Genomic DNA, 23,938 nt, shown 5'->3' on the forward strand with positions numbered 1-23,938 from the left:
CTAACTTTTGATATAGTTGATCACTTCACTCCTAGCTAACTAGCTTCATCGGTTTCCCAGTCTTTGGCCAAGGCTGGCTCTTGACCTACCTGTCTAACCACTCACCAATGTATCCACAGGAAAAAAAGCTCTTCTGCTGACTGGATCCCCTAGAGATGTGTCCTTGGCCTTCTTCCCTCTAAGAACTCTTCTGGGGTAACCTCATCAATACCCATGACTTTAAAAACCACTTGCACATAGCTCTGCTTCTCTGCTTTCTTCCTTCCTTCAGCTCCACACCTATCACAATATCGATATTATCCTCTCTTTCCTCCAGAGAGCTTGAGGCAGTGTACATGGTTCTCTTCCCCATTTTATCCTCACAACCACACTGTGAGAAAGGCTAGTGTGAGGGGGTGTGATAGACTCAAGGTCATTGTTAGTTTCATGCTTCATGATTGTACCTGAATCTTTTCCAGCACTATGACAATTTTATGGTTCAAAACAGATGGAGAATGGAAGACAAAATGGAAGACACTTGCCAGGCCACTCCTATTCAGATGCCCTCACCTATGGACCTTTACTCACAGGTATATATACTCCACTTGCTTTTCTTTCCTAGTATCAGATCCTCTGAAGATGCCAGCCACAGATGCAGGTGAAACGTCAGGCGAAACAGCCCAGAATGCAGGCGAAACAGCCTGCAGGCAAAACAGCAGTAGAATGCAGGCGAAACAGCCCAGAAACCACACAGCACCCCAGAAGACAAAAGGTTTTGCGGTTCACCAACAGCAGCTATTGATTGGTACAAGAATAACCCACTGATTGGTACAAGAATAGTTGGAAACTAGCTGGTAACTTGACAAACTCATTGCATGTTTACTGTTCAATATTCAGTTCAACAACACAATGGAAAGACTTTCAGAGTGTCTAGATAGCAACCTAGTGAGGCTGGGTACTCCAAAAGGAATAGGAATACAATGATAGCATATACTTAACATGGATTGGGGGAACCTGCTCTTCCAAATCTGTTAGTTTTCAAATACTTTAGTGTTCAGTCCTTTAAATGCAAAGCAAGGATATGGCACAGAGAACTTGTAAACATAGGCAAGTCAAGCATCTGTGGCAAAAAGGAATCCATATAGTGGCTTAGCATTCCATCTTCTTCTAGAACTTGGTGGTCTACGTTACTAGGCAGGAAACCTTGAGATAAAATATTAGCAGTCAGAACAATACTATCAATGCAGTTCTGGAATGACCAGCTAGTGGTTCTTTCTATAATGGTGTACAGAAACAGAGGAGAGGTTCCCAAAGTGATATCACACAGGCCAGTAGGAAAACACGCAGTAGGCTTAGCCTCACGTGAGTCTCTTCCCAAGATGCAGAAGTTACACAGGATTCTGTGCTCCATATGCATTGACAAGAAAACAATGTTATTGTAAGGAATTCCATAGAAGCAGAAATAAAAGGCTCTTTGGTGAAAAAGACCGTTTATTCAGACATCTTAGAAAGCTCAAGTACACGCAGTGGCAGGAATAAGATCTCCCGCCAGAAACACAGGTTATAACTCTGTCCATCCCATCCCCCCTCCCGGATTCCCATGGGAACGGAGGTCTCATCTCCCTCGCAGAGATAAGGTCTCCGCCGGAGAAGCTGGCCCATCGCCCGGGCTGTGGAATGTAGTCAAGGCCAGGCGGCTGCCCCTCTCATCAACACCATTGAATCCTTTACACTCTGCCTCCCTTAAAGAAGACCCCTCCCCCCCAGGTTTGTGCGGAAAGGCGCGGTGGAAAGCAGAAATAAGGGCGGGGGCGTCAATATTTTCGGAATAAACCCATTGATTATACCCAGAGGAATATCCCACCCAAGAGACTAAATATTGTAAGCGTTTGCGATTAAAGCGAGAGTCCAGGATGGCGTCAATTTCGTAATGCTTGTGGCCATCAATAATAGTCGGTGGGGGCCTCTCCGGCGGGTCGTGCCAGGCATCGGAAACGGGAGCCTCCTTGAGTAAACTGGAATGGAAGACAGGATGAATGTTACTAAGAGAGTTAGGCAAATCCAATCGGGCAGTGACATCATTAATCACTTTAGTAATCTGGAAAGGTCCCACGAATCTTTTGCCTAGTTTAGAAAATTTATGCACGTCTCTGAGATTTTTTGGTAGACAAATACACCCAGAAGCCCTGCGCAGAGGGAAATCCGGCCGGTGCTTATCAGCTTGCAGCTTTTGGGAGTCTTTAGCCTGTTGTAAAGGCAGTCTGGACCCGATTTCCACCCTCGGCCAGAGATGAAATCCATTGTTGAAACTCAGGAGGATCAATGCTTCCGCCCAGGTAGTTCGCGACAGCGGTGGGAAGGAGGCTGACCAGACACAATTTGAAGGGGTTTTACGTACTGCTATGAACCGCATTGTTATAGGCATTACTCATAAGCGGAATGAGCTCGCACCAATTGTCTTGGTGGTAGTTGGTGTAACAACGTAAATACTGCTCTAGGGTTCTGTTAGTTCTCTCCGACTCACCGTCACTTTGAGCGTGGTAGGGGCGGCAACCGCCGGGCGGCCCCTAACTAACCCTAGAAAAGCTTTCCAGAACTTTGAAATGAACTGGGGGCAGCGGTGGGGAGACCACCTTATACTTGGTAGGAGTGTAGGCGGTAAACATGCTGAATGAACAGACGAGCTAACTTAGGAGCGGAGGGGATGGAAGCACATGGAATAAAATGGGCTTGTTTAGAAAATAAGTCCACCACCACCCACAAGACCGTGTTACCATGACTTTCTGGCAAATCTGTAATAAAATCCATGGAGATGACTTCCCAGAGGCGGGAGGCCACCGGGAGAGGTTTCAATAGACCATGGGGCTTTCCTGGGGCCGGTCTTGGCTTCTGCACAAACAGAGCAACCTTTAATATACGTCTCAATGTCCTTGCGCGACGCGCCACCAGAATTAATGGCCGGGCCAAATGCAGAGTTTTAGAAAGCCAAAATGTCCAGCCGGCGGGCATCATGGCAGGCCTCGAGAACCTGCTTGCGGAGGGAGGGAGGCACGCATTACCAACAATCCCCGCCGCCAAGCGCCATTCTCAAACGCAATTGGGAGTCGCCTTCCTCCGCGGAGGCTTCAGCGTCGCCCGCATCCTCAAGTTCCGTAGGAAAGGAGAGACCAGGCTGGGAATGGGCGGAGAAAGGAGGAGTGGATGTCTGAGATCGGGTGACAGCCAGCCCCTAATTGGGAGGGAGAGAACAGTCGCAGCGGAATGTCTCGTAAGCTGGCTCCACCCCTCCTCGGGTAGGCGCGAGAGCGCATCAACCAGTTTATTGGTTTCGGGGGAAAAATGGATCGTGAAAGAGAAGCGAGAAAAGAAATCGGCCCAACGAAGTTGCTTAGCGGACATCTTGAGGGGTGGAGAGGCGGCCAAGTTCTTGTGATCCGACCAAACTTGAAAGGGGTGTTTAGCCCCTCCAGCCAGTGGCGCCAAGTGGAGAGTGCTACTTTAATGGCGCAGTCTCTTTATCCCCACAGTCCAGTTGAGTTCAGCACGGAGAATTTCTTTGATAAATAAGCACACGGAACCAGCCTATCATCTTTATTTCTCTGCAACAGGGCTGCCCCAAGCGCTTTGTCCGAGGCATCCACGTGAACCACAAGCGGGAGATCTGGGTCAGGGTGCTTTAGGATAGGTTCGGTGGTAAAAGCAGACTTTAAAAGCTGAAAGGCTGTCTGACATTCTTCAGACCAGGAAAGGGGGGCCCCGGGCTTGGCAGACAGTGGATCTTTTACCCTTAGTGCGTAAGAGGTCTGTGAGAGGGAGAGTCAGTTCAGCGAATTGGGGTATAAAGTCACGATAGAAATTAGCAAAACCTAGAAAAGATTGGAGTTCTTTTAGGTTGGTGGGAACCCGACCATTGGAGGACCGCATCAATCTTAGCAGGATCCATTTTAGGCCCTCGAGGCGAGATTCGGTAACCAAAATAATCAATAGAAGTTTGGTGGAAACAGCACATGGAAAGTTTGGCCAAGAGGGAGTTGTTGAGCAAAGCGTTTCCAATACTTCGAACCAATGCTTCATGCTCCTCCATGGTTTGTGAATAAATTAAAAGCGTCATCTAGAGTACACCACTACTCCCTTGTACAATAAATCATGGAGAACTTCATTGATAAGGGCCATAAAAGCTCCGGGGGCCCCACTTACCCCGAATGGCATTATTAAGTATTCAAACTGTCCAACTTTGTGTTAAATGCAGTCAAGTGTTCATAGCCTTCAGCAATTCTGACCCTGTAGTAAGCTTCTCTCCAAGTCCAACTTAGTAAAGATCGTCCTTTGCCCAATGCGTCTAAAAGGTCCTTGATCAAAGGCAAAGGGTATTTATTGGACAGGGAGACTGCATTGAGACCTCGGTAATCTGTGCAGAGCCGTAAAGACCCATCTTTCTTTTACAAACAATACAGGAGCAGCATGTGTGTGTTTGGTAGCCCGCCCATTATGAACCAGCGGCGAGGTTCTTGTCTAAGAAGGCACGAAGTTCCTTCTCCTCATTGGGACTCATACGGTAGAATTCTACCTTTGGGCAGTTCGCCCCTGGCTGTATTACGATTTTGCAGTCAGTGTCTCTATGGGGTGGCAACTGATCGCATTCTTGCTCCTGAAATACTCTGGCTAGATCTTGAGTACGCCGGTGGGATGCCGGTAGAATCGGGGAGCAATCGCTGATGAAGCCAGGGGTGTCAGGAGAAGTCGAGTTTTCCCCCCAATTCATGTGTTCCCCGCTAAGGGAGGGTCCAGTGAATTCCAAGATCCTTTCTTTCCAAAGGAATTTTGGTTCATGTAACAACAACCATGGCATGCCCAGAACTATGGAGTGTTTGGCCACTGGGGCCAGAATAAAACTAATTTTCTCCCAATGGTCGGCGCTTGTGAGAGAACCAGTTGCGTTTTGAACTGGGCCGGTCCTTCGCTCCCGAGAGGACTGCCGTCCATTTGGGTGAAAGGTATGGGCTTAGCCAGGGGGACTTGGTCTAGACCTAGCTCCTCCGCCACCTGGGGCCGCATTAAACAATGGGAGCAGCCAGAATCCACAAGGGCTGAGGCTATAATACGAGTATGCTTAGCGGGGTTGGCCAAGCGCTTGGATTGTAATGGGGCTGCCTTCACTCACAGCGTCTGGAGTGAACCCATGTCCATTGGGGCTGAAGAAAGGCAAACAGCTGCTTCCCCCTCCTCCGGGTGCGCCGATGACTGCTTTAGGCGAGCCCGTTGGGGGCGGCCCTGATTTCGTGGTGGCTTGGCAGATGGGGTGCGGCGGCGGAGTGGTTGGCTTCTGTTTTTTCGGGCACCTGGCGGCTAGAGGACCGGGACCGCCGCAGTAAAGACACAATCCCAGTCGGCCGGCTCGGAGAGTAGTCACCGGTAGGGGTGGCTGGAAGCTTGGCTTGGTGGGCGTAGTGGCGGCCGGGCGTGGGCGGCCTCGACGCAGCGTACTCCAAGCGAGGCGCCACTTGGGATCTAATGCAATCCAATCAGCAATAGTGCGGGGGGACCGAATTAAAAACACCGTTTCCGCGCAGCTTGCCGTCGACAGCATCCGAGAAGTATTAAGCATTTCATGCGCTCAGGCCACTCAGGAGGAGTCGAGCAGCCGCCACCGCTGAAATTCACGGGCAAATTCTGCAAACGAGCGGTTGCCTTGCTGAATAGTTTTGATGGTGCGGATAGCTTCATTTCCGCACCTGGATCTTGGAAGCGAGCCCTCAAGGCTTGGAGGAATGCGGGTACCGTCGCGAGAATCTTCATCTTGCAGGTTCAAAAGTGTTATAAACCAGTTGGCTGCTGCCTCATCAAGGACTGAGCCGATGTCTACCGTATTTTTGGCTCAGACGGTATAAATCATCATAGTCCTCCATGTGGGCATCGAGGTTGCAAGATGAAGTAGGGAAGTTTGGAAGCGGTCCCATCCCGAAGCGGGCAGGTATTGGAGGTCTGTAGTAACCCTCTCCACGGCCCTTGCGCCCGCTGAAGCGGCTGATTCGCGCCAGGCTGGCCGGGTTGAGGCAGCGGTTAGCGGCGAGGCGGAATGCGGTGGAGGTATCAGCGCCGGTGCAGCTGGTGTTCGGTGGGAGCGGTCTTTGGAAGGTGGCTGGACCCAGCAGCGTGTCGCCCCTCTGGCGCCGGCTGTACCCGTGACAGCGTAGACTCCAACAGGCTGTCTGGTCTGCTGCTTCTTCAGTTCCCTCTCCAAAGGCAGCCAGCTCTCTCTCCTTGCGAGTCAATGCATCCTGAATGCGCATGCAAAGCTGCTTTCTCCGTTCAATTTAGCTAGTTAGTCCCGTTGAACAGCTGCAGTAAGTTCACTTTATTATGCGCCAAGGCCTGAACACTTCGTGTTGGCGTTGTAAGTTCAGTTTGGAGTGTTCCAGGACTTTATCATGGACTGATAGATTCTGCGCATATTGCGGCTGGAAGCGCCTCTTTAGCGCGGTCCAATTCGAGTTGGACTTCTTTGCGCTGCTGCTCGGTCTCTCTGCAGGTTTTCAGCTCTTGCTGCAGCTGTTCCGTTCCTCTTCCCATAGCTGGCGTTCGCGGGCCCATGCTTCTTGGGCATCTCGAGTCGGCCCACTTCCTCATCCCAGCTCTCTTTCGATGGGAGAGGAACAGATCCGGCTGGGAAGTGCAGGCTTTCTCCGGACTCCTCGTCGTCTGGGCCTTGAGGCATCGTGCGTGCCCACCGGTGGCTCCACGGGGCATCTCAGGTGCAGCCGCTGGTCGGGATCCAGGGGTCGATCGGAAGAGCAGTGCGGATACCCCTCCCAATCCCTGGTATAGTCCCGAGTGTCACGGTGGCCTTCGGACGGGCCCCAGTGCTGTACCCGCGGAGGTTCTTTGGGAGCATCACCAAAATACGAGTCAGGAATGCGTTCAATGGACTCCTGGGTTGCCGCATGAAAGGTGGTCAGGCCCGTCTCCTCCGTGACAGGTTGCAACTGAGGTTTGTAATCCCATCACAGCGGGTAGATATCCGATCCACAGGCTTCGATCCATAGACAGCGCCCCAAGCGACTCATGTAAGTCCCCATGGTAGATCTTAGCGTCCCTCGTTCCAGCGGAGTAAAGGAAGACTTCGTGCTGATCACGAGGGCCGGGAAAGAGTCACCAGCGAGACCCTTTCTCCCGCCGGTTCCTCCAGATCCAGAAGGGAAAGGTCGGAGCCCTCTTTGGGGGCTACCGCACCTTCCCCAGAAACATCCAACCTCTCCATGCCGAGGCACCAGAGGTCCACTGCACTAGGAATATAGATGAATTAGGATTCCTGCCACAATGTAAGGAATTCCATAGAAGCAGAAATAAAAGGCTCTTTGGTGAAAAAGACCGTTTATTCAGACATCTTAGAAAGCTCAAGTACACGCAGTGGCAGGCATAAGATCTCCCGCCACACACACACGCTCTAACTCTGTCCATCCCACCCCCCCTCCAGTTCCCATGGGGCGGAGTCTCATCTCCCTCGCAGAGATAAGGTCTCCGCCGGAGAAGCTGGCCCATCGCCCGGGCTGTGGAATGTAGTCAAGGCCAGGCGGCTGCCCCTCTCATCAACACCATTGAATCCTTTACAGTTATGGCTGTTGCTGACTGAGAGCACCATTACAGCTGGAAATTGGCAGCTTCCTATGAGAACCAGTAGGACTACCTAAGAAAAGAAACTATATCAACCTACAATGCAACTTCTTCTCTGGTATAATGAGCTCTGCCTGTAATTTAAAATGCTTTCATGTTTAAGATGATGAGATATAATGCTATCTGCACTTTAATAGGGTAGAGATTACTGATCCTGTGTGATGAGCCACAAACATAAGCAAGTTTGCTTTAGGACTCACCAACACAGTTGTGGAGGCAGTTTCCCACAGCTGTGTTACTTTCTGAGGACATTGAAAACAATCCTTTTAACTCTCCCAGAAGGATACATTTCAAAGAGTAATTCAATTAACACAAAACTAAACAAGGTATGGAATCATGCACCCATTCTTTAATTTACACGAATGGCCTGTTTCTTTCCAACTGCAGGGCCAGCCAAGCTTTCCTGAGAGGAACCAATGTCCTGCCCATTTCTGTAAAACAGAATGCAAAATGCAGTTCTGCCTTGTGCACAGTCATGCTGCTCAAAGCTAACTCCTGTCAGCCAAAAGCCTTAAAACATTTTGTACATGGGGAGCAATACATAACTATTCTTTTGGCCTTGGGGGCAAGAAAGAATGGTATTCCAAGTATGAATAAAGAATAGGTGATGGAGGAAATTAAAAAAATTTTTTAACTCTGTATATGTATCAGTTTGAAAATTCCCAGTGCTTTGTTAAGAACTCTCAGTGGGTTTTTTCCTCCAGTCCACTAGCAAAAAGAATATAAGGGGGGAAAACCCATCCTAAAAAATCTACCAATTAGAATGTGAACCTTGAATAGAACACAAACTGAGGAAAATATTTTAATTGTATGCACTGCGGAGGCATTCGTTGTTATACAAAATGGAAAAAGTGTCAAAGTTGATCCCCAGAAAAAAAAAACACCTGCAAAACAAAGTTGCACTTAACTGTAACTCGTTCAGTGAGTGTTTTCTGTGCAGGCCAGCCAGGGAGAACTGACCAGAAGGCTTCTAGAAGTTTCAGAGCATTTGGAACACCCACACCAACCCCTGGTTCTGGAGCCAAGAGTGGACTGATTTCCTGCCCAGCAGTCAGATGACAGCCCATAGCAGGGAAACAAGGGAGGGATGTGTGCTTGCACTGAAGATACTCAAAGAACATCACTCCAGGTGCAATAGCTCTGCTTGCACTATCAATCACATGTCTTGCAGCATTCAATAGCTGTTTTCCCACCCTGGATCCCTCCTGTTTTATCTTATATAAATCTTCCACTTCCTTAAAGCCAGCCTGATTTGAAGAAGGTGTAACCCACATTCCTTCAGCTATTTCCCAATTACCCTTAATTAAAGGTAGGGCAATTGGTCCTGCATCAGTGTTGTACAACACACTCGTGATCTTGGATCTAACTAAACATAGAAAATGTCCAGAGCTTTTGCCATCCAGATTAGTTGCTCTGAATAAAACTTAAGGTTCTAAGTCAGGGAGACTGGGGCTGGATCCCCAACATGGTCCTCTGGAGAAGTCATAGATGTGTCTTCAGAGACTGGTCCCAAGTCTGAGGAAAGGCTGTTGTCAGAATTGTGATCTCCCAGGAGTGTAGCTGCAGTGATGAATTGTGATTCCCCAGGAGTGTAGATGCAGTTATGAAGTATTCTAATCAAGTCTTGATGACAAAGGTTGTTTGATGGTCAGTTTCAGAGGTCAACAGGAAGAGATATGACATGGAGGAAGTATATTCCAATGGCTGTGTAGGGGCATATATATCCACAAACAACAAGTATAGGAAGGTTGGCAAGAATGAGAATGGAAACCATGCAGCTGACAGGAGGAATGAGTTGCCAATGCTTTCCCTGATCCATGGATGGCAAAGGAACTTAGGGAGACTCTTAGGGAAGGCAGAGTTGACAAGGGGAGACAATGAAGTTCGGCCTGAAAGAGAGTGGAAGCTCTGATGTCAAGAGGCTTCCAAGCTCCGACTTCAAGTAAGTCAAAGTTGCATCTAAACAGAAACTTTGCTGGATGACGTTGAGGAGGTGATCAACCCCAAATTGGACAGACAGTGTCAGTGTCAAGTAGATGATCGATACCGAGAGGAGACATTCAGTTGAAAAATGGGGGAAACAGACAAGGAATGCATCAACAACAAGTCTTGGCACTGTGGAGATGGTGATCAGCATCAAGAAAGACACCTCTGATTGATGAACCAGGGTATTAGACTGTGGATGCATGGTGACAAACCTTCAAGTCAAGGAATGGATTGATATATATTCTTAGCAGCTTCCTTCTGGTGTTTTTAACAGGGGGCTCAGAAGTTACCCCTTTGGACACCAAAGTCAAGTCAGGAGTTAGTCTAGCTGGAACCATAAGGGCAGAAGATACTGAAGGTGTGTGAGCCCTCTGAAATGGCTTTTCTACAATGTTGCCTTAAGCTTGGAAGCCCATTCATGTCTGGCCTTTGGAGTACAAAGGCAGCAAGATGGGCATACCTCAGAGACATGTGTCTCCCTGAGGCAGAAAAGACATTCATTATGCTTGTCATTTGAGCCTTCATCATTCCATACTAGAAACATTTCTTGAATAACACCATGTTGATAAAGAAGATGAAAGAGAAAAGTAAACCTTAGTTAAAACTGAAGCATTCAGCTAAAACTGCTCCTGTCTCCAAAGAGACAACTGTCTGTCATGTGATCATTGGGGTGGGAAACCAGCCTGTTCTCAGCTCCGGAGGGGAGCACTCCAAAGCTTCTAGAAGCCTTCTGGGCAGTTCTCTGCAGCTGGCCGGCACCTGTAGAGTCCCATGCAAGACTGCACTGAAGACACAGCAATGAACACATGTCTGATGTTATGAACCTGACCACAACGTGCTGCAAGCCTGCACAGTCCCCAACTTCCCACCACCTTTCCCTCATCCTCACTTCATGCTTCCCAGCTTGTTGCAATTTATTTGCCAAGACATATGAACAGGGTAACTTCTTTGAAACTGGGCACAACATGCAGTGCAGATTTCACAATTTTCCCACTTGCCCCCAAAATTCCTTTTGCATGTTAGAGACCCAGACCAAAAAGAGAAAGACAAACAAAAAAAGATCCCCTAACTATTCATGCTATTCCAACCAATTTGAATTTTGTTTATTCCAGCAGATTCATATTCTGTTAATTCATCCAGTGGTTTTTGAAAATATTGTCTATTTATCATCACAAAAAAATTTAAAGAAAGGAGCAAGAAAGGCAGGGCGAGAATTGTAGAGCATTCAAATGTCCTCTCGCTGAAGGCACAAAGCAGTCTTACAAACATCACACTGCAATCCAACTCTATCTGTATCCCAGCTAAACAAGAATGCACACCCATAAGACCACAAAGCATAAATATCTTACACAAGGTGTCCAGTTTTTTCGCTTCTTAAAGTGATGTTGTGACAGTGTCCTGCATCCTTTCAAAAAGGCCGTGTTCACAGATCTGTGCACATAATCCAGCGACTAGTGCCAGGACTGAAAACAAGCCTTTTAAAGCTGACCAAACAGAAAGCCTCCAGCTTTGCAAAAGAGGCCACCAAACGTGTTTGCCAACAATCTGCTGGGCTTGGTATGCTGCAGACTCAATGCTCCAGGCAGAAGCTTGTGACAAATGAGCTTTGCAATATTAACTACAGCTGGGAGTGCCTGATGCAGACTGTGACTCAAAAAAGGCAAAGCTCTGCAGCTGCTGAAATGGTGAAGAGTTGGCTATAAAAAGAACCCTGCTCCACCACTTCAGCATTTTTGTCTTGAAAAGTCTAACGATAGCTTAACACTGAGGGAAAACAGGGCTGGATATTACAGAAGGTTACATCAGCATTTAATCTCAACTACAATTCACAAAGGCTTAGCCCCGAATGTATACATGCCAAGACTCAACTCCAGAACAGGGAGCTTTTCAGTATGCTTAATTGAACCAGGCCCTCATGGGGAAAGTTTCTAATTCAGATGATAAAGCTTCCAGCCAGCTTCTTAAAAAGAAAAGCATATGCACAGCACAAACTGTTTTCCTAATAGACACGGAAAAACATTTCCCTAGCAAAAAAATAAATAACATTAACATGTTGTACTCTCTTCTTAAAGGGGCTGTAATTATGCAGAGACGAAGGGTGGCTGTTTAAGTTAGTGATGCCTCAGCATGCCTGTTGTTGCATTATAGCTCTAAACAAACATGAGGCACAGAGTTCTTTATGAAGTACTACCAGAATCCACACTTAGCTTCTATAGCTTTGAGGTTCAGGGCAGGGTTTTACCATGGAGGTTTGAACACACACATCGTTTCCTAAGGTAATTCAGTGAATGCAATTATCTCTGCCTGGTCTGCCAGTTGAGTGAGGCTGGCCTTATTCACAGCAGTGAAACAGAAAGAAAAAGAAGTGGCACAATGCAGAGGATGGGACTGACATGACAGCCAGTACTCACCATAAACTAGGTGGTGGGATATAACAACAAAGGGGAATGGGGGTGACATAACAACAAGGATTCCATTTTGGAGGAATGGTCTTTAATGTTATGGCAATTCACATGGTCACTCATCCCCATAGATTTAGTGAATTTCTTTGCTTCACACTAATAGCTAGGACTGTTTCTATCTGAGTTTCCTCATTGCCTGAGGTTCATGCCTCTGCTGCTCTCCAGTCAAAGAACCTGTCTATAGTTCAATTGTAGAACTCCCTGCCAGTGTCATAGGAAGGGAAAATGGCATCCGGGGCAAAATGGCGACCACCCCACGCCCCCCCAAAATACTTCTTACCTACCTTTTTAAAGCTTAGAGCAGCCTGCTCCAGTCTGTGGGGGCTGCTGCAAGCGGTGGAAGCTGCTGCAGGCAGGCAGCCGGAGGGGAGGGGAGGGTTTGGGGATGCGATTCTCTGCCCTCCACGCCCCATTGTAGCTCTGCCTATGCTCCCTGCCCCAGGATGTGGTGATGGTTGCCAACTTGGAAGTCTTTAAGAGGGGAATAGACATGTTCATGGAGGATAGGGCTATCCAAGGCTACTAGTCAAAATGGATACTTATCGTGATGCATACTTATTCTCTCCAGAATCAAAGGAGCATGCCTGTTGCACTAGGTGCTGTGAAACACAGGCAAAATAACGCTGCTGCAGTTGTCTTGTTTGCGGCCTTCCTAGAAGCACCTGATTGGCCACTGGGTGAATAGACTGCTGGACTTGATGGGCCTTGGTCTGATCCAGTGTGGCTTTTCTTATGTTCTCAGGAACAGTGTAGGGCAGAGCCTTTATAGAGATGGGACCTTTTCACTAGAATGATCACCCTAAAGAAGCCTGTCAAGCTAACACATTGGCTGCCTTCTGTCACGTTTTTTTAAAAAATTAAGATTACAGCTTTCACATTTAATTATATTTTAATGTGTTTTTGTTGTATGAAAGTTCTATTTTTCTTTAAATTATTATATTTATTATGATTATATATATACAATGTAAATCAAAGGTCCCCAGCCTTTTCCTGCCTGTAGACACCCTGAGACAGAATGGTGGGCTCAAGAACAAACTGGCAGCCATGGGAGGCACTGCCAGGCACAAAGGGAGTGAGATCCTGTGTAACTCAGAGCTGGTATCTGAAATGTTGATCAGGATATCTTTTAAAACGAACAAATAGTTTTTAAATATTTTCTTGTGTACACCCAGCTTACATTCAGTGGCACAGTGAAGACCTTTCTGCCGAGGCAGCAGTTGCTACCCAAAAAATCTGCCCAACCAATAATATCTTCAATGGCCAATCAGAAGCCCGGCTAAACAAAAGTCCCACTTGGCCCCTCCCACTTTCTACAAATATTTGGTGGGTACCTATAAACTGTTAGCAGGCATTAGCAGGCACACCATGGTGCCTACGGACACAGTGTAGAGACCCAGGTGTAAATATTTTATATTGAGAAAGTTTTATTGGAAACCTGGTTTAGAAACGTTATTATTTGATAAAGTGTGTCTCTTGCCAGTGATGAAGCTGCACCACCAGCTCCTACCTGTTGAGCCCAGCTGTTTTGCCTGGTTGTGGTTTCTCTGCTTGCTTCCCTCTTTGTTTCATGTCAGCCAGTCTCTGCCGCATGTTGATGGTCATCTCAGAACTCAGTCGCCAGATGAAAATACAGCTGGATGCAGAAAATACATAATTATACCTTGTTTTGGACCCAAGTATCCCAAACCTTTCCTGCCATGGTTTCCCTCAGTAGCCAATTTCCATTTTCTCCTTGATATCAAATACTGGAGACCAACTCAACAATGTTTCTACCTTGATAGGATCTATTGCTTTCTTCTCTTTTCTATTATGGCTGTCAAGTCACAGCTGACTTATGGCAACCCTGTAGGATTTTCAAGGCAAGAGACATTCAAAGGTTATTTGCAATTGCCTGCCTCTGCATAGTGACCCTGAACTTCCTTGCTAGTCTCTCATCTAAATATGCCAACCAGGGCTGACCCTGTTTAGCTTCCAAAATATCACAAGACTGGGTTAGCCTCAGCTATCCAGATCAGGAATAACCTGATGCTTTCATGCTGACACTGTAATGATGAAGTTCTATTCCACACCATTTCTGAAGTCAAATACCTCCATTTGGAAGTCCTAGGTTTGAAACGATACTTTCACACACCATAACACAGACTAGAAACCCTATTTCAAGGGAAAATATAAACTATGGAGAAGGCTACAGCTCAGTGGCAGGGGACAAGGTTTGCCAATAGAAGGCCTTAGGCTCAATTTCTGGGACCTCCAGTTAAAGGCTCTAAAGTAGCAGGTGCTGGGAAGAGAGATTCTGCTAGCGAGTAGGTAATACTGAGCTAGAAAGACTGTGTATCTGACTCAGTGTACTGAAGCCTCATACATTCATGTTAGGATAGGAAGCAAAGGAGCAATAAAGTGGGCACAGCCGAGAGAAACTATCTGGGATCAAATTAATCTGCTGTTAAAATTTAAAATATAATAAAAAAATTCCACAGGGCAATGTGGTCAAAATGGTTTACATTTTCAAAAACATCTTTCAAAAGATAAACCATTTGGGGGAAATTAGGGTGTTTTCCTCTTTTTCTTCTTACAGTTTCAAAAAAATTTTTTTCTCTTTCACTCCTATCAATGTGGGCTGTTTCAAGCAAATTGCAGTTACAGATATTTTAAATGTTCAGTAGCAACTTTGCTTACAATTAGGGCAGTTGGGACTTCAGACTATGGAGAATTTAGCAGCATGGTTAATCCATATCTGTCTTTGAACTTCTGAATTTGTATACCATACGCAAGTATTCATTTTAAGCTGGCCCAAAACTATTCGTCCATTCAAAAAGCAAAAAATAGTTAGCAGTAAACATCATTTAACTACCTGTCACCTGAGACAGAGATCAAGTGTTTACAGTCATTGGTGAACATCATCCCAGTTACAATCTCTGAAACAAAAATAAGAAAACAGTTATTGAAACATCCCATGAGAAACACAGAAGTTGTTGCTCAGTACTGCTCAATAATGCTATGGAGCCCTATAAATCTTGAGATCAGGGACTTATTCTGATGAGATACTGGAGTGGTTCAAGTTGTCTTCAATTTCAACTTCATCCTTTACTGTTGCTTTCAACTCTTTGGTATTTCTACAAATATTATCATGAATAATGCAGTCTTCAGCACAGTTACACCCTAAGCCTGTTGAAGCCACTGAATGTGTTAAAGACTCATTTATTTCTACTAAAAAATGGAAACTGAAAAATTTCAATTAATATCCACCAAAAGGTTCTGCAGTTTACCTGAGTGCCCATACATTGTGGCCACACATTCCCCTGAGTAGAAATCAAATATAGAAAGGTTCTTATCAGAGCAACTTGTTGCAATGTAGAGACCGGAGGGATCAGTTTGTACCTGAAACACAAAAGAGAAATACATGCATTAAATAGACCTGTTGTACAGTTTCTTTATTTTAGTTAATTCCACAGGGTTTTACTAAGTCTGTGAAACAGACTTGGGGCTTACTGATTAAAGCACTACTAAATCTTACTGGTTTCAAATGGAGAGAATGAAACATGCCTAACTTTTTCATTTAAACTCTCATCTTTGATCTGGTAGTGACCCGCATTTTGGTTCATACAGGACATTCATTATTCATTAAAACATTATGTTATATGGATGCTAACCCTTTCACCTAGACAGGCTTCAGTTCTTTGTGCATCCATGTTAAGTGATGTCAAGTTATTGCCTGGCTATTTTTTAGCCAGTGACAGTTCAGTTGAAAATTGATTAGTGCTGCAGAAGCATTAACAGGGAAAACACATATACATTAGTTTGCCTGATTTGTTCTGGGGTGTGGAACACAGGTTTCCCTAATGCCAAGATGTTTCATTTGTTTTGCACAATGTACCTACCATGGTGTAGCTAACAGCTGTGTAAGTTAGGACATCTGATAAGGCACTTGACTTGTGATCACACATTTGGATAAGAGCACTACTAGTAAACACCGACATGATCTATCTATTATACTAGCTAAACTAAACATTACACTTCAATAGTTCCTCAAAAACGCAAGCAATGCCAATTGCTGGCTTTGATCTAGATGTCAGACATTTTTCCACAAATGTCCCACCATCACAGATTTCTAAACAGTGCAGAAATAATGTGGAAAGTTAATGAACTCATCTGGCTAGAACAGGCTCTTTCAGAATCAAACAAATCAAACAAATCCAAGTGAGCATATTTGTGTACTTTCCTTTTAACAGCTGAGAAACTATAAACAAAACAGCTTCTGTGCCAAAGCATAAGGCTATAACACAATGTACAGGAATATTCAAAAGCTGGTGAAGAAAGTGTCTTGGGATCTTGTAAGAGACAGACAATGGGATGCAAACTTAAATATGGCTTAAATATGCAACTGAGTTTTGTGATACGGGCCAGTACGTAGCAGAAGTAACAAAACTATATAGAAACTTTAAAAACAAATCATTAAGATTAATCAATCTGTAGCCAAAATCCATCCAAATGTAGCATCAGGGATTTCAGATAATTAGGTATGAACCCAGAGAAAAGTGGAAGGGACATGTAGGGGGTGGTGGTGTTACTATAATCAATTCTTTTGATTTAGAACTAGGATGATACAACCAACATGCATACAAATAAATGCTGCATTGCAAAGTACAAGTGCAGATACTGTTGCTCAATCAGCATACTACAATCAAATATGAAAAAACCCATACACATAAAGCATGAAATAAAGAGATAATAGTGCTGAAACTGATGGAGGCTTTACTTTGATGAGAGTGCCATCTTCACTTTGGGATCCCTTGTATAGTTTTTTCTGCTTCCCACTGCTAATGTTGAAAATCCTGAGGAAAAAAACATACCAGAATTGTTCATATGAGGAGCAATTCTAAGATCCAGCTGGCCCAGTATTCAATTTCCAACAGTAGCCAACCAGATGGGAATGGGAGATGTTCACAGGTATTCAGTCTCTAACAATGGGGTAGGGTTGCCAACCTCTGGTGAGGCCTGAAGATCCCCAGAATGACAACCACTCTTCAGACCATAGCAATCAGTTCCCCTGGATAAAACCACTGCTTTGGAGGCTAACTCTGTGATATTAAACCTCACTGAGGTCCTTCACATCCCCATATCCCATCCTTCCCCTGGGTTCCCCTCCCCCAAACCTCCATCAATCTCCCAACCCAGGGAAGTTCTGCCCATTTAAATTTTACTTTGCCTAAACAGGAATGCAGCCTTAAGTAAGTTTCTGCTTTATGGTTCAGTTCCCAACACATACTTCATGTTATTCTCAGTTATAACATTTGTCTATATAATGAGAACTACAAAACTACAGGAGAATATGAGGACAGGCATTCACTGCCAAACTGGATTACCTTCACCACAAACTGCTAGTTTGAGCCTTGACGTATGGCTCAGGGGGACTACACAGTGAGGAGGAGGAGGAAGGGACTGAAATCCTCCAATACTTTGTCAGAGGCATTCTGGACCAATATAGATCACAAGGGAAGCCAATAAGTGTCCCACATAAAAAGGGTTTCACAGAGAAATGTGCCCCTAAGGTGCCCCTAAGGAAAAAGTGGGCAGCTTAAGGCACTTTCCCTTCATTTTTAGATTCAGAGAATAGATGCTAAAAGACCAGGAAAAGATGCCGCATGGGTCAGACTGTCTTGCAAAGAAATCAGCGGTTAGCTCAAATTAGTCAAAAGAAGCATTAGATTATCTGAGATCATTTCCAGTCACAAGAAATAGTCAGTGTAAATGACAACAAAGGACATGTTCCAGAAGCCATAAAAAGATGTTCTTAAGCCAAATGTCTAACACATCCAAGAGAACAACCTAGTCTCCTTCCTGAGGTATTTATAAGAGCAAAATTTCATCTCCTGAGCCCCAAACACAGACAAATATTAATCCACTGTACCTCTTAATCATGTCACAGTTTTCGACACAAAACACCAAGGCCGTTTCTGAACGGCCAAATAACAGCGGCCTAGGGACGGAAAAATGCCATCCCTAGGGTGCTGTTTACACAGGAGGTGCTGATGCATCGCAGCAGCGCCGTCCTGGCCACCCGGGAGCAGCACGAAGGCGCCGCTTTAAATCTCGCTCAATTCGTCAGGGGAGCAAGTGCAAACGGCCTCCGAGACTCCACCGGCACAATTCATGCTGGTGGAGCTGCGTTTCTGCGCATGTGCGGAAGCAGCCTAAGTAAGGCTACGATTTTTTGAAGCAGGAAACTATCAAATTAAGTTAATTTAATGTGAAATTATCAGAAGACTCCTCTAAAACAAAGACGCCTATGAAATCAACACGAGGCGCGGTTGCTGCTCGGGGTGGGGGGGAGCGAGGCCAGTGATGCCCCTCCATTAAGGGAGGGGCGGAAGGGGAGAAGGAGCCATGCCAGAGAAGGGCTAACGTCACCAGAAGAAAGGAGGGGTGAATGTTGCCATTACTGTGTATGGGCATGGCCATTGATTAACTGATGTTTGTACTTTGCTTCTTTGATCTGTCCACAATTTGGCCAATAAAGGGGCATTCCAAGGCAAGCCGCTGCATACCCAGGCCTAAGGGATCCCTAGATAGTTGAGAATGCGTATGTGTGCCAGTCTCAGATTTTGGGTAAAACAACATCTTACAATAAAAGCCACCAAATAATTGTTTATTGGTGAAATTAAGTATTATATGATTTGCTTACAGGCTGAGAATAAGGGAAGCATCTGTGATAACTAGTGCACAAACCTGATGTTCCGGTCCTGGCATCCAATAGCAGCATATTTCCAATTAGGATCCACATCCATGTCATACAAAGTGGTCTTCCTAACAACATGATGCGTACGAGTAAACTGAACCCCATCTGCTTTCTAAGCACAAAAACATAAAAACCATGAAAACAGGCCCAATGACATCTCTCGCTAGCAAGAGGCAGACCAATTCTCCACAAAAACAGTTACAAAGAGGCACCTGAAATTGAACAAAATGTGGTTGAATGGATCTAAACAATTTCTGATGGTTTGGTTCTGCTACAATGCAGAGAAAGTCCTATAACAGTGGTGGCACTCAGAGCCCTCTCTGTGGGCACACACAAACAGAGTTCCCTCCCATACACACATCTAGGCTGGCCTGGGCCGCTGGGCTCGATTATTAGCATTCAACCTAAGACCTAGTTTTGGGGAAGCAGTGTAGGTAGCCCTGTTAAGCGCTGTTAAACCCCACTGATTTTCATGCAGAGAACTAAGGCGCAATCCTTTACCTGGGAGTAATCTCGGTTGCTGGCAATGGGGCTTGCTACTGAGTAAACCCTCCTAGGGTCGTGATTCACCCGTTGGAAGAGTTGCACGGTTGCTTCAAAGCAAAGCCATTGACTACCACCAAGCTTACTCCTGAGTAACACACGCCTCAGAGCCAACTGTTTTTTCTAAACTAAAACCTCAGTATTCAGGTTAAATTACCATGTTGGCACTTTGCGATAAATAAGTGGGTTCTGAGTTGCAATTTGGGCACTTGGTCTCGAAAAGGTTCGCTATCACTGTCCTATAAGCACTCTATGACAATGTTGCAAAATGAAAAAGCCAAAATAGAACAGGGCATGAAGCATCTAAAGCTTTTTCCTCCCACTTTCAATCTTAAAATAGCTCTACATAAGTTACATAAAAAAGAATAATCTAATGGCATTACCTTCTGTGCAGTGCGGAAATAAATACTCTTATCTGCTCCACAACTGATCATTCGGACCTTTCCATCATTGGCTAAAGGAAGAGAGAAACACATAGGCATATGAACACACAGTTATAAAAACAAGCAACTACTCTTTAAGTTTTTCAGAATCAGTTATACTGTTGCAGCTAGAATGCTGGACTATGTGTGAAGAGACCAGTGTTCAGATTTCTGTTTTACCATTACGTTCACTATCAATCTTTTCAAAAGTGTTGTTGTAAAGATAGGCTGAAAGGGTAGAACAATGCATGCCACACTCAGCTCCTTAAAAGAGAAATGAAGTTGTGGACTTCTCAGCTAATTTTACAACCAGCAGGGTGTCATACCATGGGGATGGGGCACAGAAAAGCCATTGTTGAACGTTCCCCTGGGATAAGGCAAACCTGAAGGAAATGGCTCATCCATTGTGGACAGCCACACATCTTAACCATGAGCTGTAATCACAAGTCAAATGGGTTTGAAAGGTATTACATTAAGCTTTTGCTAGAAGGCAGTACCATCTATTTACTAGTGTCTTATAGGCTATTTCCACACAGCCCAATAACAGCGCCCTAGGGATGGTAAATACACCATCCTTGGGGCGCTGTTTGTACAGCTGGCACTGCTGCATCACAGCAGCACCGTTCTCGTGCTGCCCAAGCAGCGCAATGACACCACTTTTGAACCTTGCTCGGGGAGCGAGGGTTTTCAAAAGCGGCGTCTTCCCACTGACGTGGTGCAAACCGCTTTTGGCCCCTCCAGTGTTTGTGAGGCACTTAACCTTTCCTTCCTGTGCAGCTCTGGATGGCTGGAAAGACATGCCCATGCTGTCCTCCGAACCCGGTAGTCGGAGGGCAGCATAGGCATGTCTTTCCAGCCATCCAGAGCACCATAGGAAGGAAAGGTAAGTGCCTTGCAAACACCCTGGGTGGCTCCGTGCAGAGCCACCCCTGCAGGCAGCAGCGGGATTACTCGCATGGGACGTATGAGCGGTCCCGACGCTCCACCGGCTTTATTTAAGCTGGTGGGAAGCCACTGCTCTGGTCATGCGGAAACGGACATAGATACACATTATTCACCAGAGATAAAACAATTATTCCACAAAAGATACCTGCAAATAGCTTTGCACCATCCAAGCAAGATACCCAAACCCCACATAATGGTATAAAGTCACACATAAATCACAGTCAGTTTGATGGAGGGTGGGAGAAGAGGTGAAGGGTTTACTTCAGCGCTGAGCATCAGCAGTGCACAGCCTCACACTGACCACTTGTGCTTTCTGCTACCTTGGAATACTCCAGAGGAAGAGAGAAAATGTCTTGGACAGAGAGATCCTGAACCACATCAGGGCAGGGAGGAAGGGGTGGGATTTTCACTTTTGTAATGAGTTGCATCCAAGTAACCAAATCACAGAAATCAATTAGGAAAGTTGCCAGTTTGATCTGCCACTCAGAGATTAAACAAGCAGAAGGTGCAGGACAATTGACTGATACTGACAAAGACAGAGGAATTCCATTACCTGCAAATTTTACTGCTGTGATGGAAGAGGAGTGTTCATCCAGGGTCTGTTGCAGGCTGTAGTCTTTCCCTGCATCCAAAACATGGATCAGCCTGTCCCGACTGGCTGATGCCAGAAGTTTTAACCCTGTCATATAAATTAAAGTAATTATTCTTTCAGTTCCAAACTCAAAGTTTTCTCTCAATCTGGACTTCAAAAGGAATGCAATGCAGTGTGGCACTGTGTGGCTGAGCGAACAGGGAAAGCTTTTACCATGCTTTCCTGTGTGACTTTATTTTAAAAGGTAAATGAGTAATGATTTGTGAATGACTGAGGCTTAGAGTCCTCCAGCAATTTTTGTGTTTAGTGGTCTCTGCAAGAGAGCTAGAGGAGTACACCTTGACTAAGCAAAGGTGAGTAGAAAACCAAAAAACCAAAAGCTTTTGTTACACCAAAAGCTAGATGAATAGAAAATAAATCACAACAATATCAGCACTCAAGGTAGCTAATAGTCTTCCATGGAATATTTTTTGGTACCAGTAAAGGGATTAGGGATAGGAGAGTGAACAGAGGAAATTGACGTGGAGGTGTTCACATCTCCCAACCATCAGATGGATAAACTGAAAAGCCTGATCATCTTTATATTTATGAGCTAGGTAAAAGAAACATCACCAACCTCAGACGTCTGGAGGGGGGGATATGATTGAAGTCTATAAAATTATACATGGGGTAAAAATGTTGACAGAGAGAAATTTTTCTCTGCTCTCACACTATTAAAACCAGGGGGCATACATTGAAAATGCTTGGGGGAAGAATTAGGACTAATAAAAGGAAACATTTTTTCACGCAACGTGTGATTGGTGTTTGGAATATGCTGCCACAGGAGGTGGTGATGGCCACTAACCTGGATAGCTTTAAAATGGGCTTGGACAGATTTATGGAGGAGAAGTCTATCTATGGCTACCAATCTTGATCCTCCTTGATTTGAGATTGCAAATGCTTTAGCAGACTAGGTGCTCGGGAGCAGCAGCAGCAGCAGAAAGCCATTGTTTTCACATCCTGCATGTGAGCTCCCAAAGGTAAGCCGCTGCGAGTAGCAGAGTGCTAGACTAGATGGACTCTGGTCTGATCCAGCAAGGCTCTTTCTTATGTTCTCACTGGAACGGCTGTCAACAACAACAAAATCTAGCCTTTGGAAAGGAAAACTTTCATAACTCACTTCCTATTTAGGATGTTATGAAATACTGTGCACAAAATTCTAAGTATTGTATCTCATGGATACTTTTTTCACTATCTTGCTGGCCTGAGCCAGCTAGCAAAAGCTTCTGCTTTGTTTTATCATCCTTATGAAAACAACGCATTTCTGATCCATCTGCAATCTTCTTTTACACTGTAATGGCCAAGGCCAAGGTACCATAAGCAAGTGAACAGTGAGCTAACACCATCTTACCTGTCTCCGGTTTGGAGTACTCAAGGCAGAGGATTTCTGAATCATGGGCCTCTACCTTCAGCATCTCTTTCAAGGATTTCAGCTCATAGATCCTGAAACAGGATATAAACAAAGAAAGAAAGTCAGAAGGGGTATTTCATTGCTATGGGAAGAGGCCACGGCCTCCTGAAGAATCTGAAAGCTTACCTGAGAGTGCCTATCCTATCGCCTGAGGCCATGTGCTCCCCAGTGGGACTTACACACACTGTGCGAATCCCCACTTTTGTGTCTTGAGCCTGCATGTCAGCTTTGTCTGCACTTCCACCTGTATTGTACTCTGTGTCCAAAAGGGCCTGAGTGTTTCCATCGACATAGATAATTTTCATTAAATCCTTTGGAAAGAAAAAAAAACCCAAGAAACCCATATGAAGAAATCGGAAGAAAAAAATAATGATCAGATCAAAACAGGATTAATGGCTAGTATACATTCCTTTAACAACAGCAAAGGCAATAGGATGTGCTGATTTGCTACTTTTCTGCGTCCAAAGCTGCAATTCAAGGCGAGGCAAAAAGCCCAAAGACAGACTGATGACTGAAAATAGATCTAAGCTACCACCATTTGATACGAACATTTCTTGGCCTTCAAGTGCAGGTTATAATGCTTTAAAAAAGATACAAGGATGTAGAAGGAGTTCTTATCAATTTTGTTATACTGCATGTAGTTTCACATGATGATAAGTTACTGGAAAAGGCTTTGGATTGCCAAGCTGGACATACAGTCTATAGAGCAGTGGTTCTCCACCTTCCTAATGCCGCGACCCTTTAATACAGTTCCTCATGTTGTGGTGACCCCCAACCATATCATTTATTCATTTTACAGATGGAGAACACTGATGCAGAGAGTCACAGGCGACCCCTGTGAAAGGGTCGTTCGACCCCCAAAGGGGTCCCGACTCCCAGGTTGAGAACCACTGCTGTAGACAATACTGAAGGGCTACATCAGAAAGACATTTAGGAATTACTAATAGATCTTTTGTGAATGCTACATACAGCCACCTTTCTGTCTCTAGGATAGTATCAATTTCAAATTAATTTTTATCTGAAATATTAAGAACATTTCTATTTATTTACATTCATTCCCTGCCCTTTATCCCAGTCGTAGGGTGGTTACAGCAAAAGTCATACAACAGTAAAATCACATCAGTGTGAACAAAAAAGAGTTTACCTTAATTC

At 45.1% G+C, this 23,938-nt stretch overlaps 1 protein-coding gene across 3 annotated transcripts in view; it reads right to left on the minus strand.

The window, feature by feature from the left end:
* The window catches only part of MAPKBP1 (mitogen-activated protein kinase binding protein 1), a 141,961-nt gene that overhangs the window by 28,325 nt on the left and 89,698 nt on the right, over positions 1-23,938 (minus strand). For all 3 annotated transcript variants that reach the window (XM_048484165.1, XM_048484164.1, XM_048484163.1), the window contains 9 exons: positions 22,913-23,097; positions 22,727-22,818; positions 21,298-21,423; positions 19,761-19,831; positions 18,825-18,946; positions 16,855-16,930; positions 15,365-15,476; positions 14,950-15,013; positions 13,606-13,731 (listed from right to left, as the gene is read on the minus strand). In XM_048484165.1, coding sequence (XP_048340122.1) covers positions 13,606-13,731; positions 14,950-15,013; positions 15,365-15,476; positions 16,855-16,930; positions 18,825-18,946; positions 19,761-19,831; positions 21,298-21,423; positions 22,727-22,818; positions 22,913-23,097 — 974 coding nt within the window. The remainder of the gene's footprint in view (positions 1-13,605; positions 13,732-14,949; positions 15,014-15,364; positions 15,477-16,854; positions 16,931-18,824; positions 18,947-19,760; positions 19,832-21,297; positions 21,424-22,726; positions 22,819-22,912; positions 23,098-23,938) is intronic.

Source organism: Sphaerodactylus townsendi, linkage group LG02 (genome assembly GCF_021028975.2).
Source record: "Sphaerodactylus townsendi isolate TG3544 linkage group LG02, MPM_Stown_v2.3, whole genome shotgun sequence".
In the NCBI taxonomy this organism is placed as follows: Eukaryota; Metazoa; Chordata; class Lepidosauria; order Squamata; family Sphaerodactylidae; genus Sphaerodactylus; species Sphaerodactylus townsendi.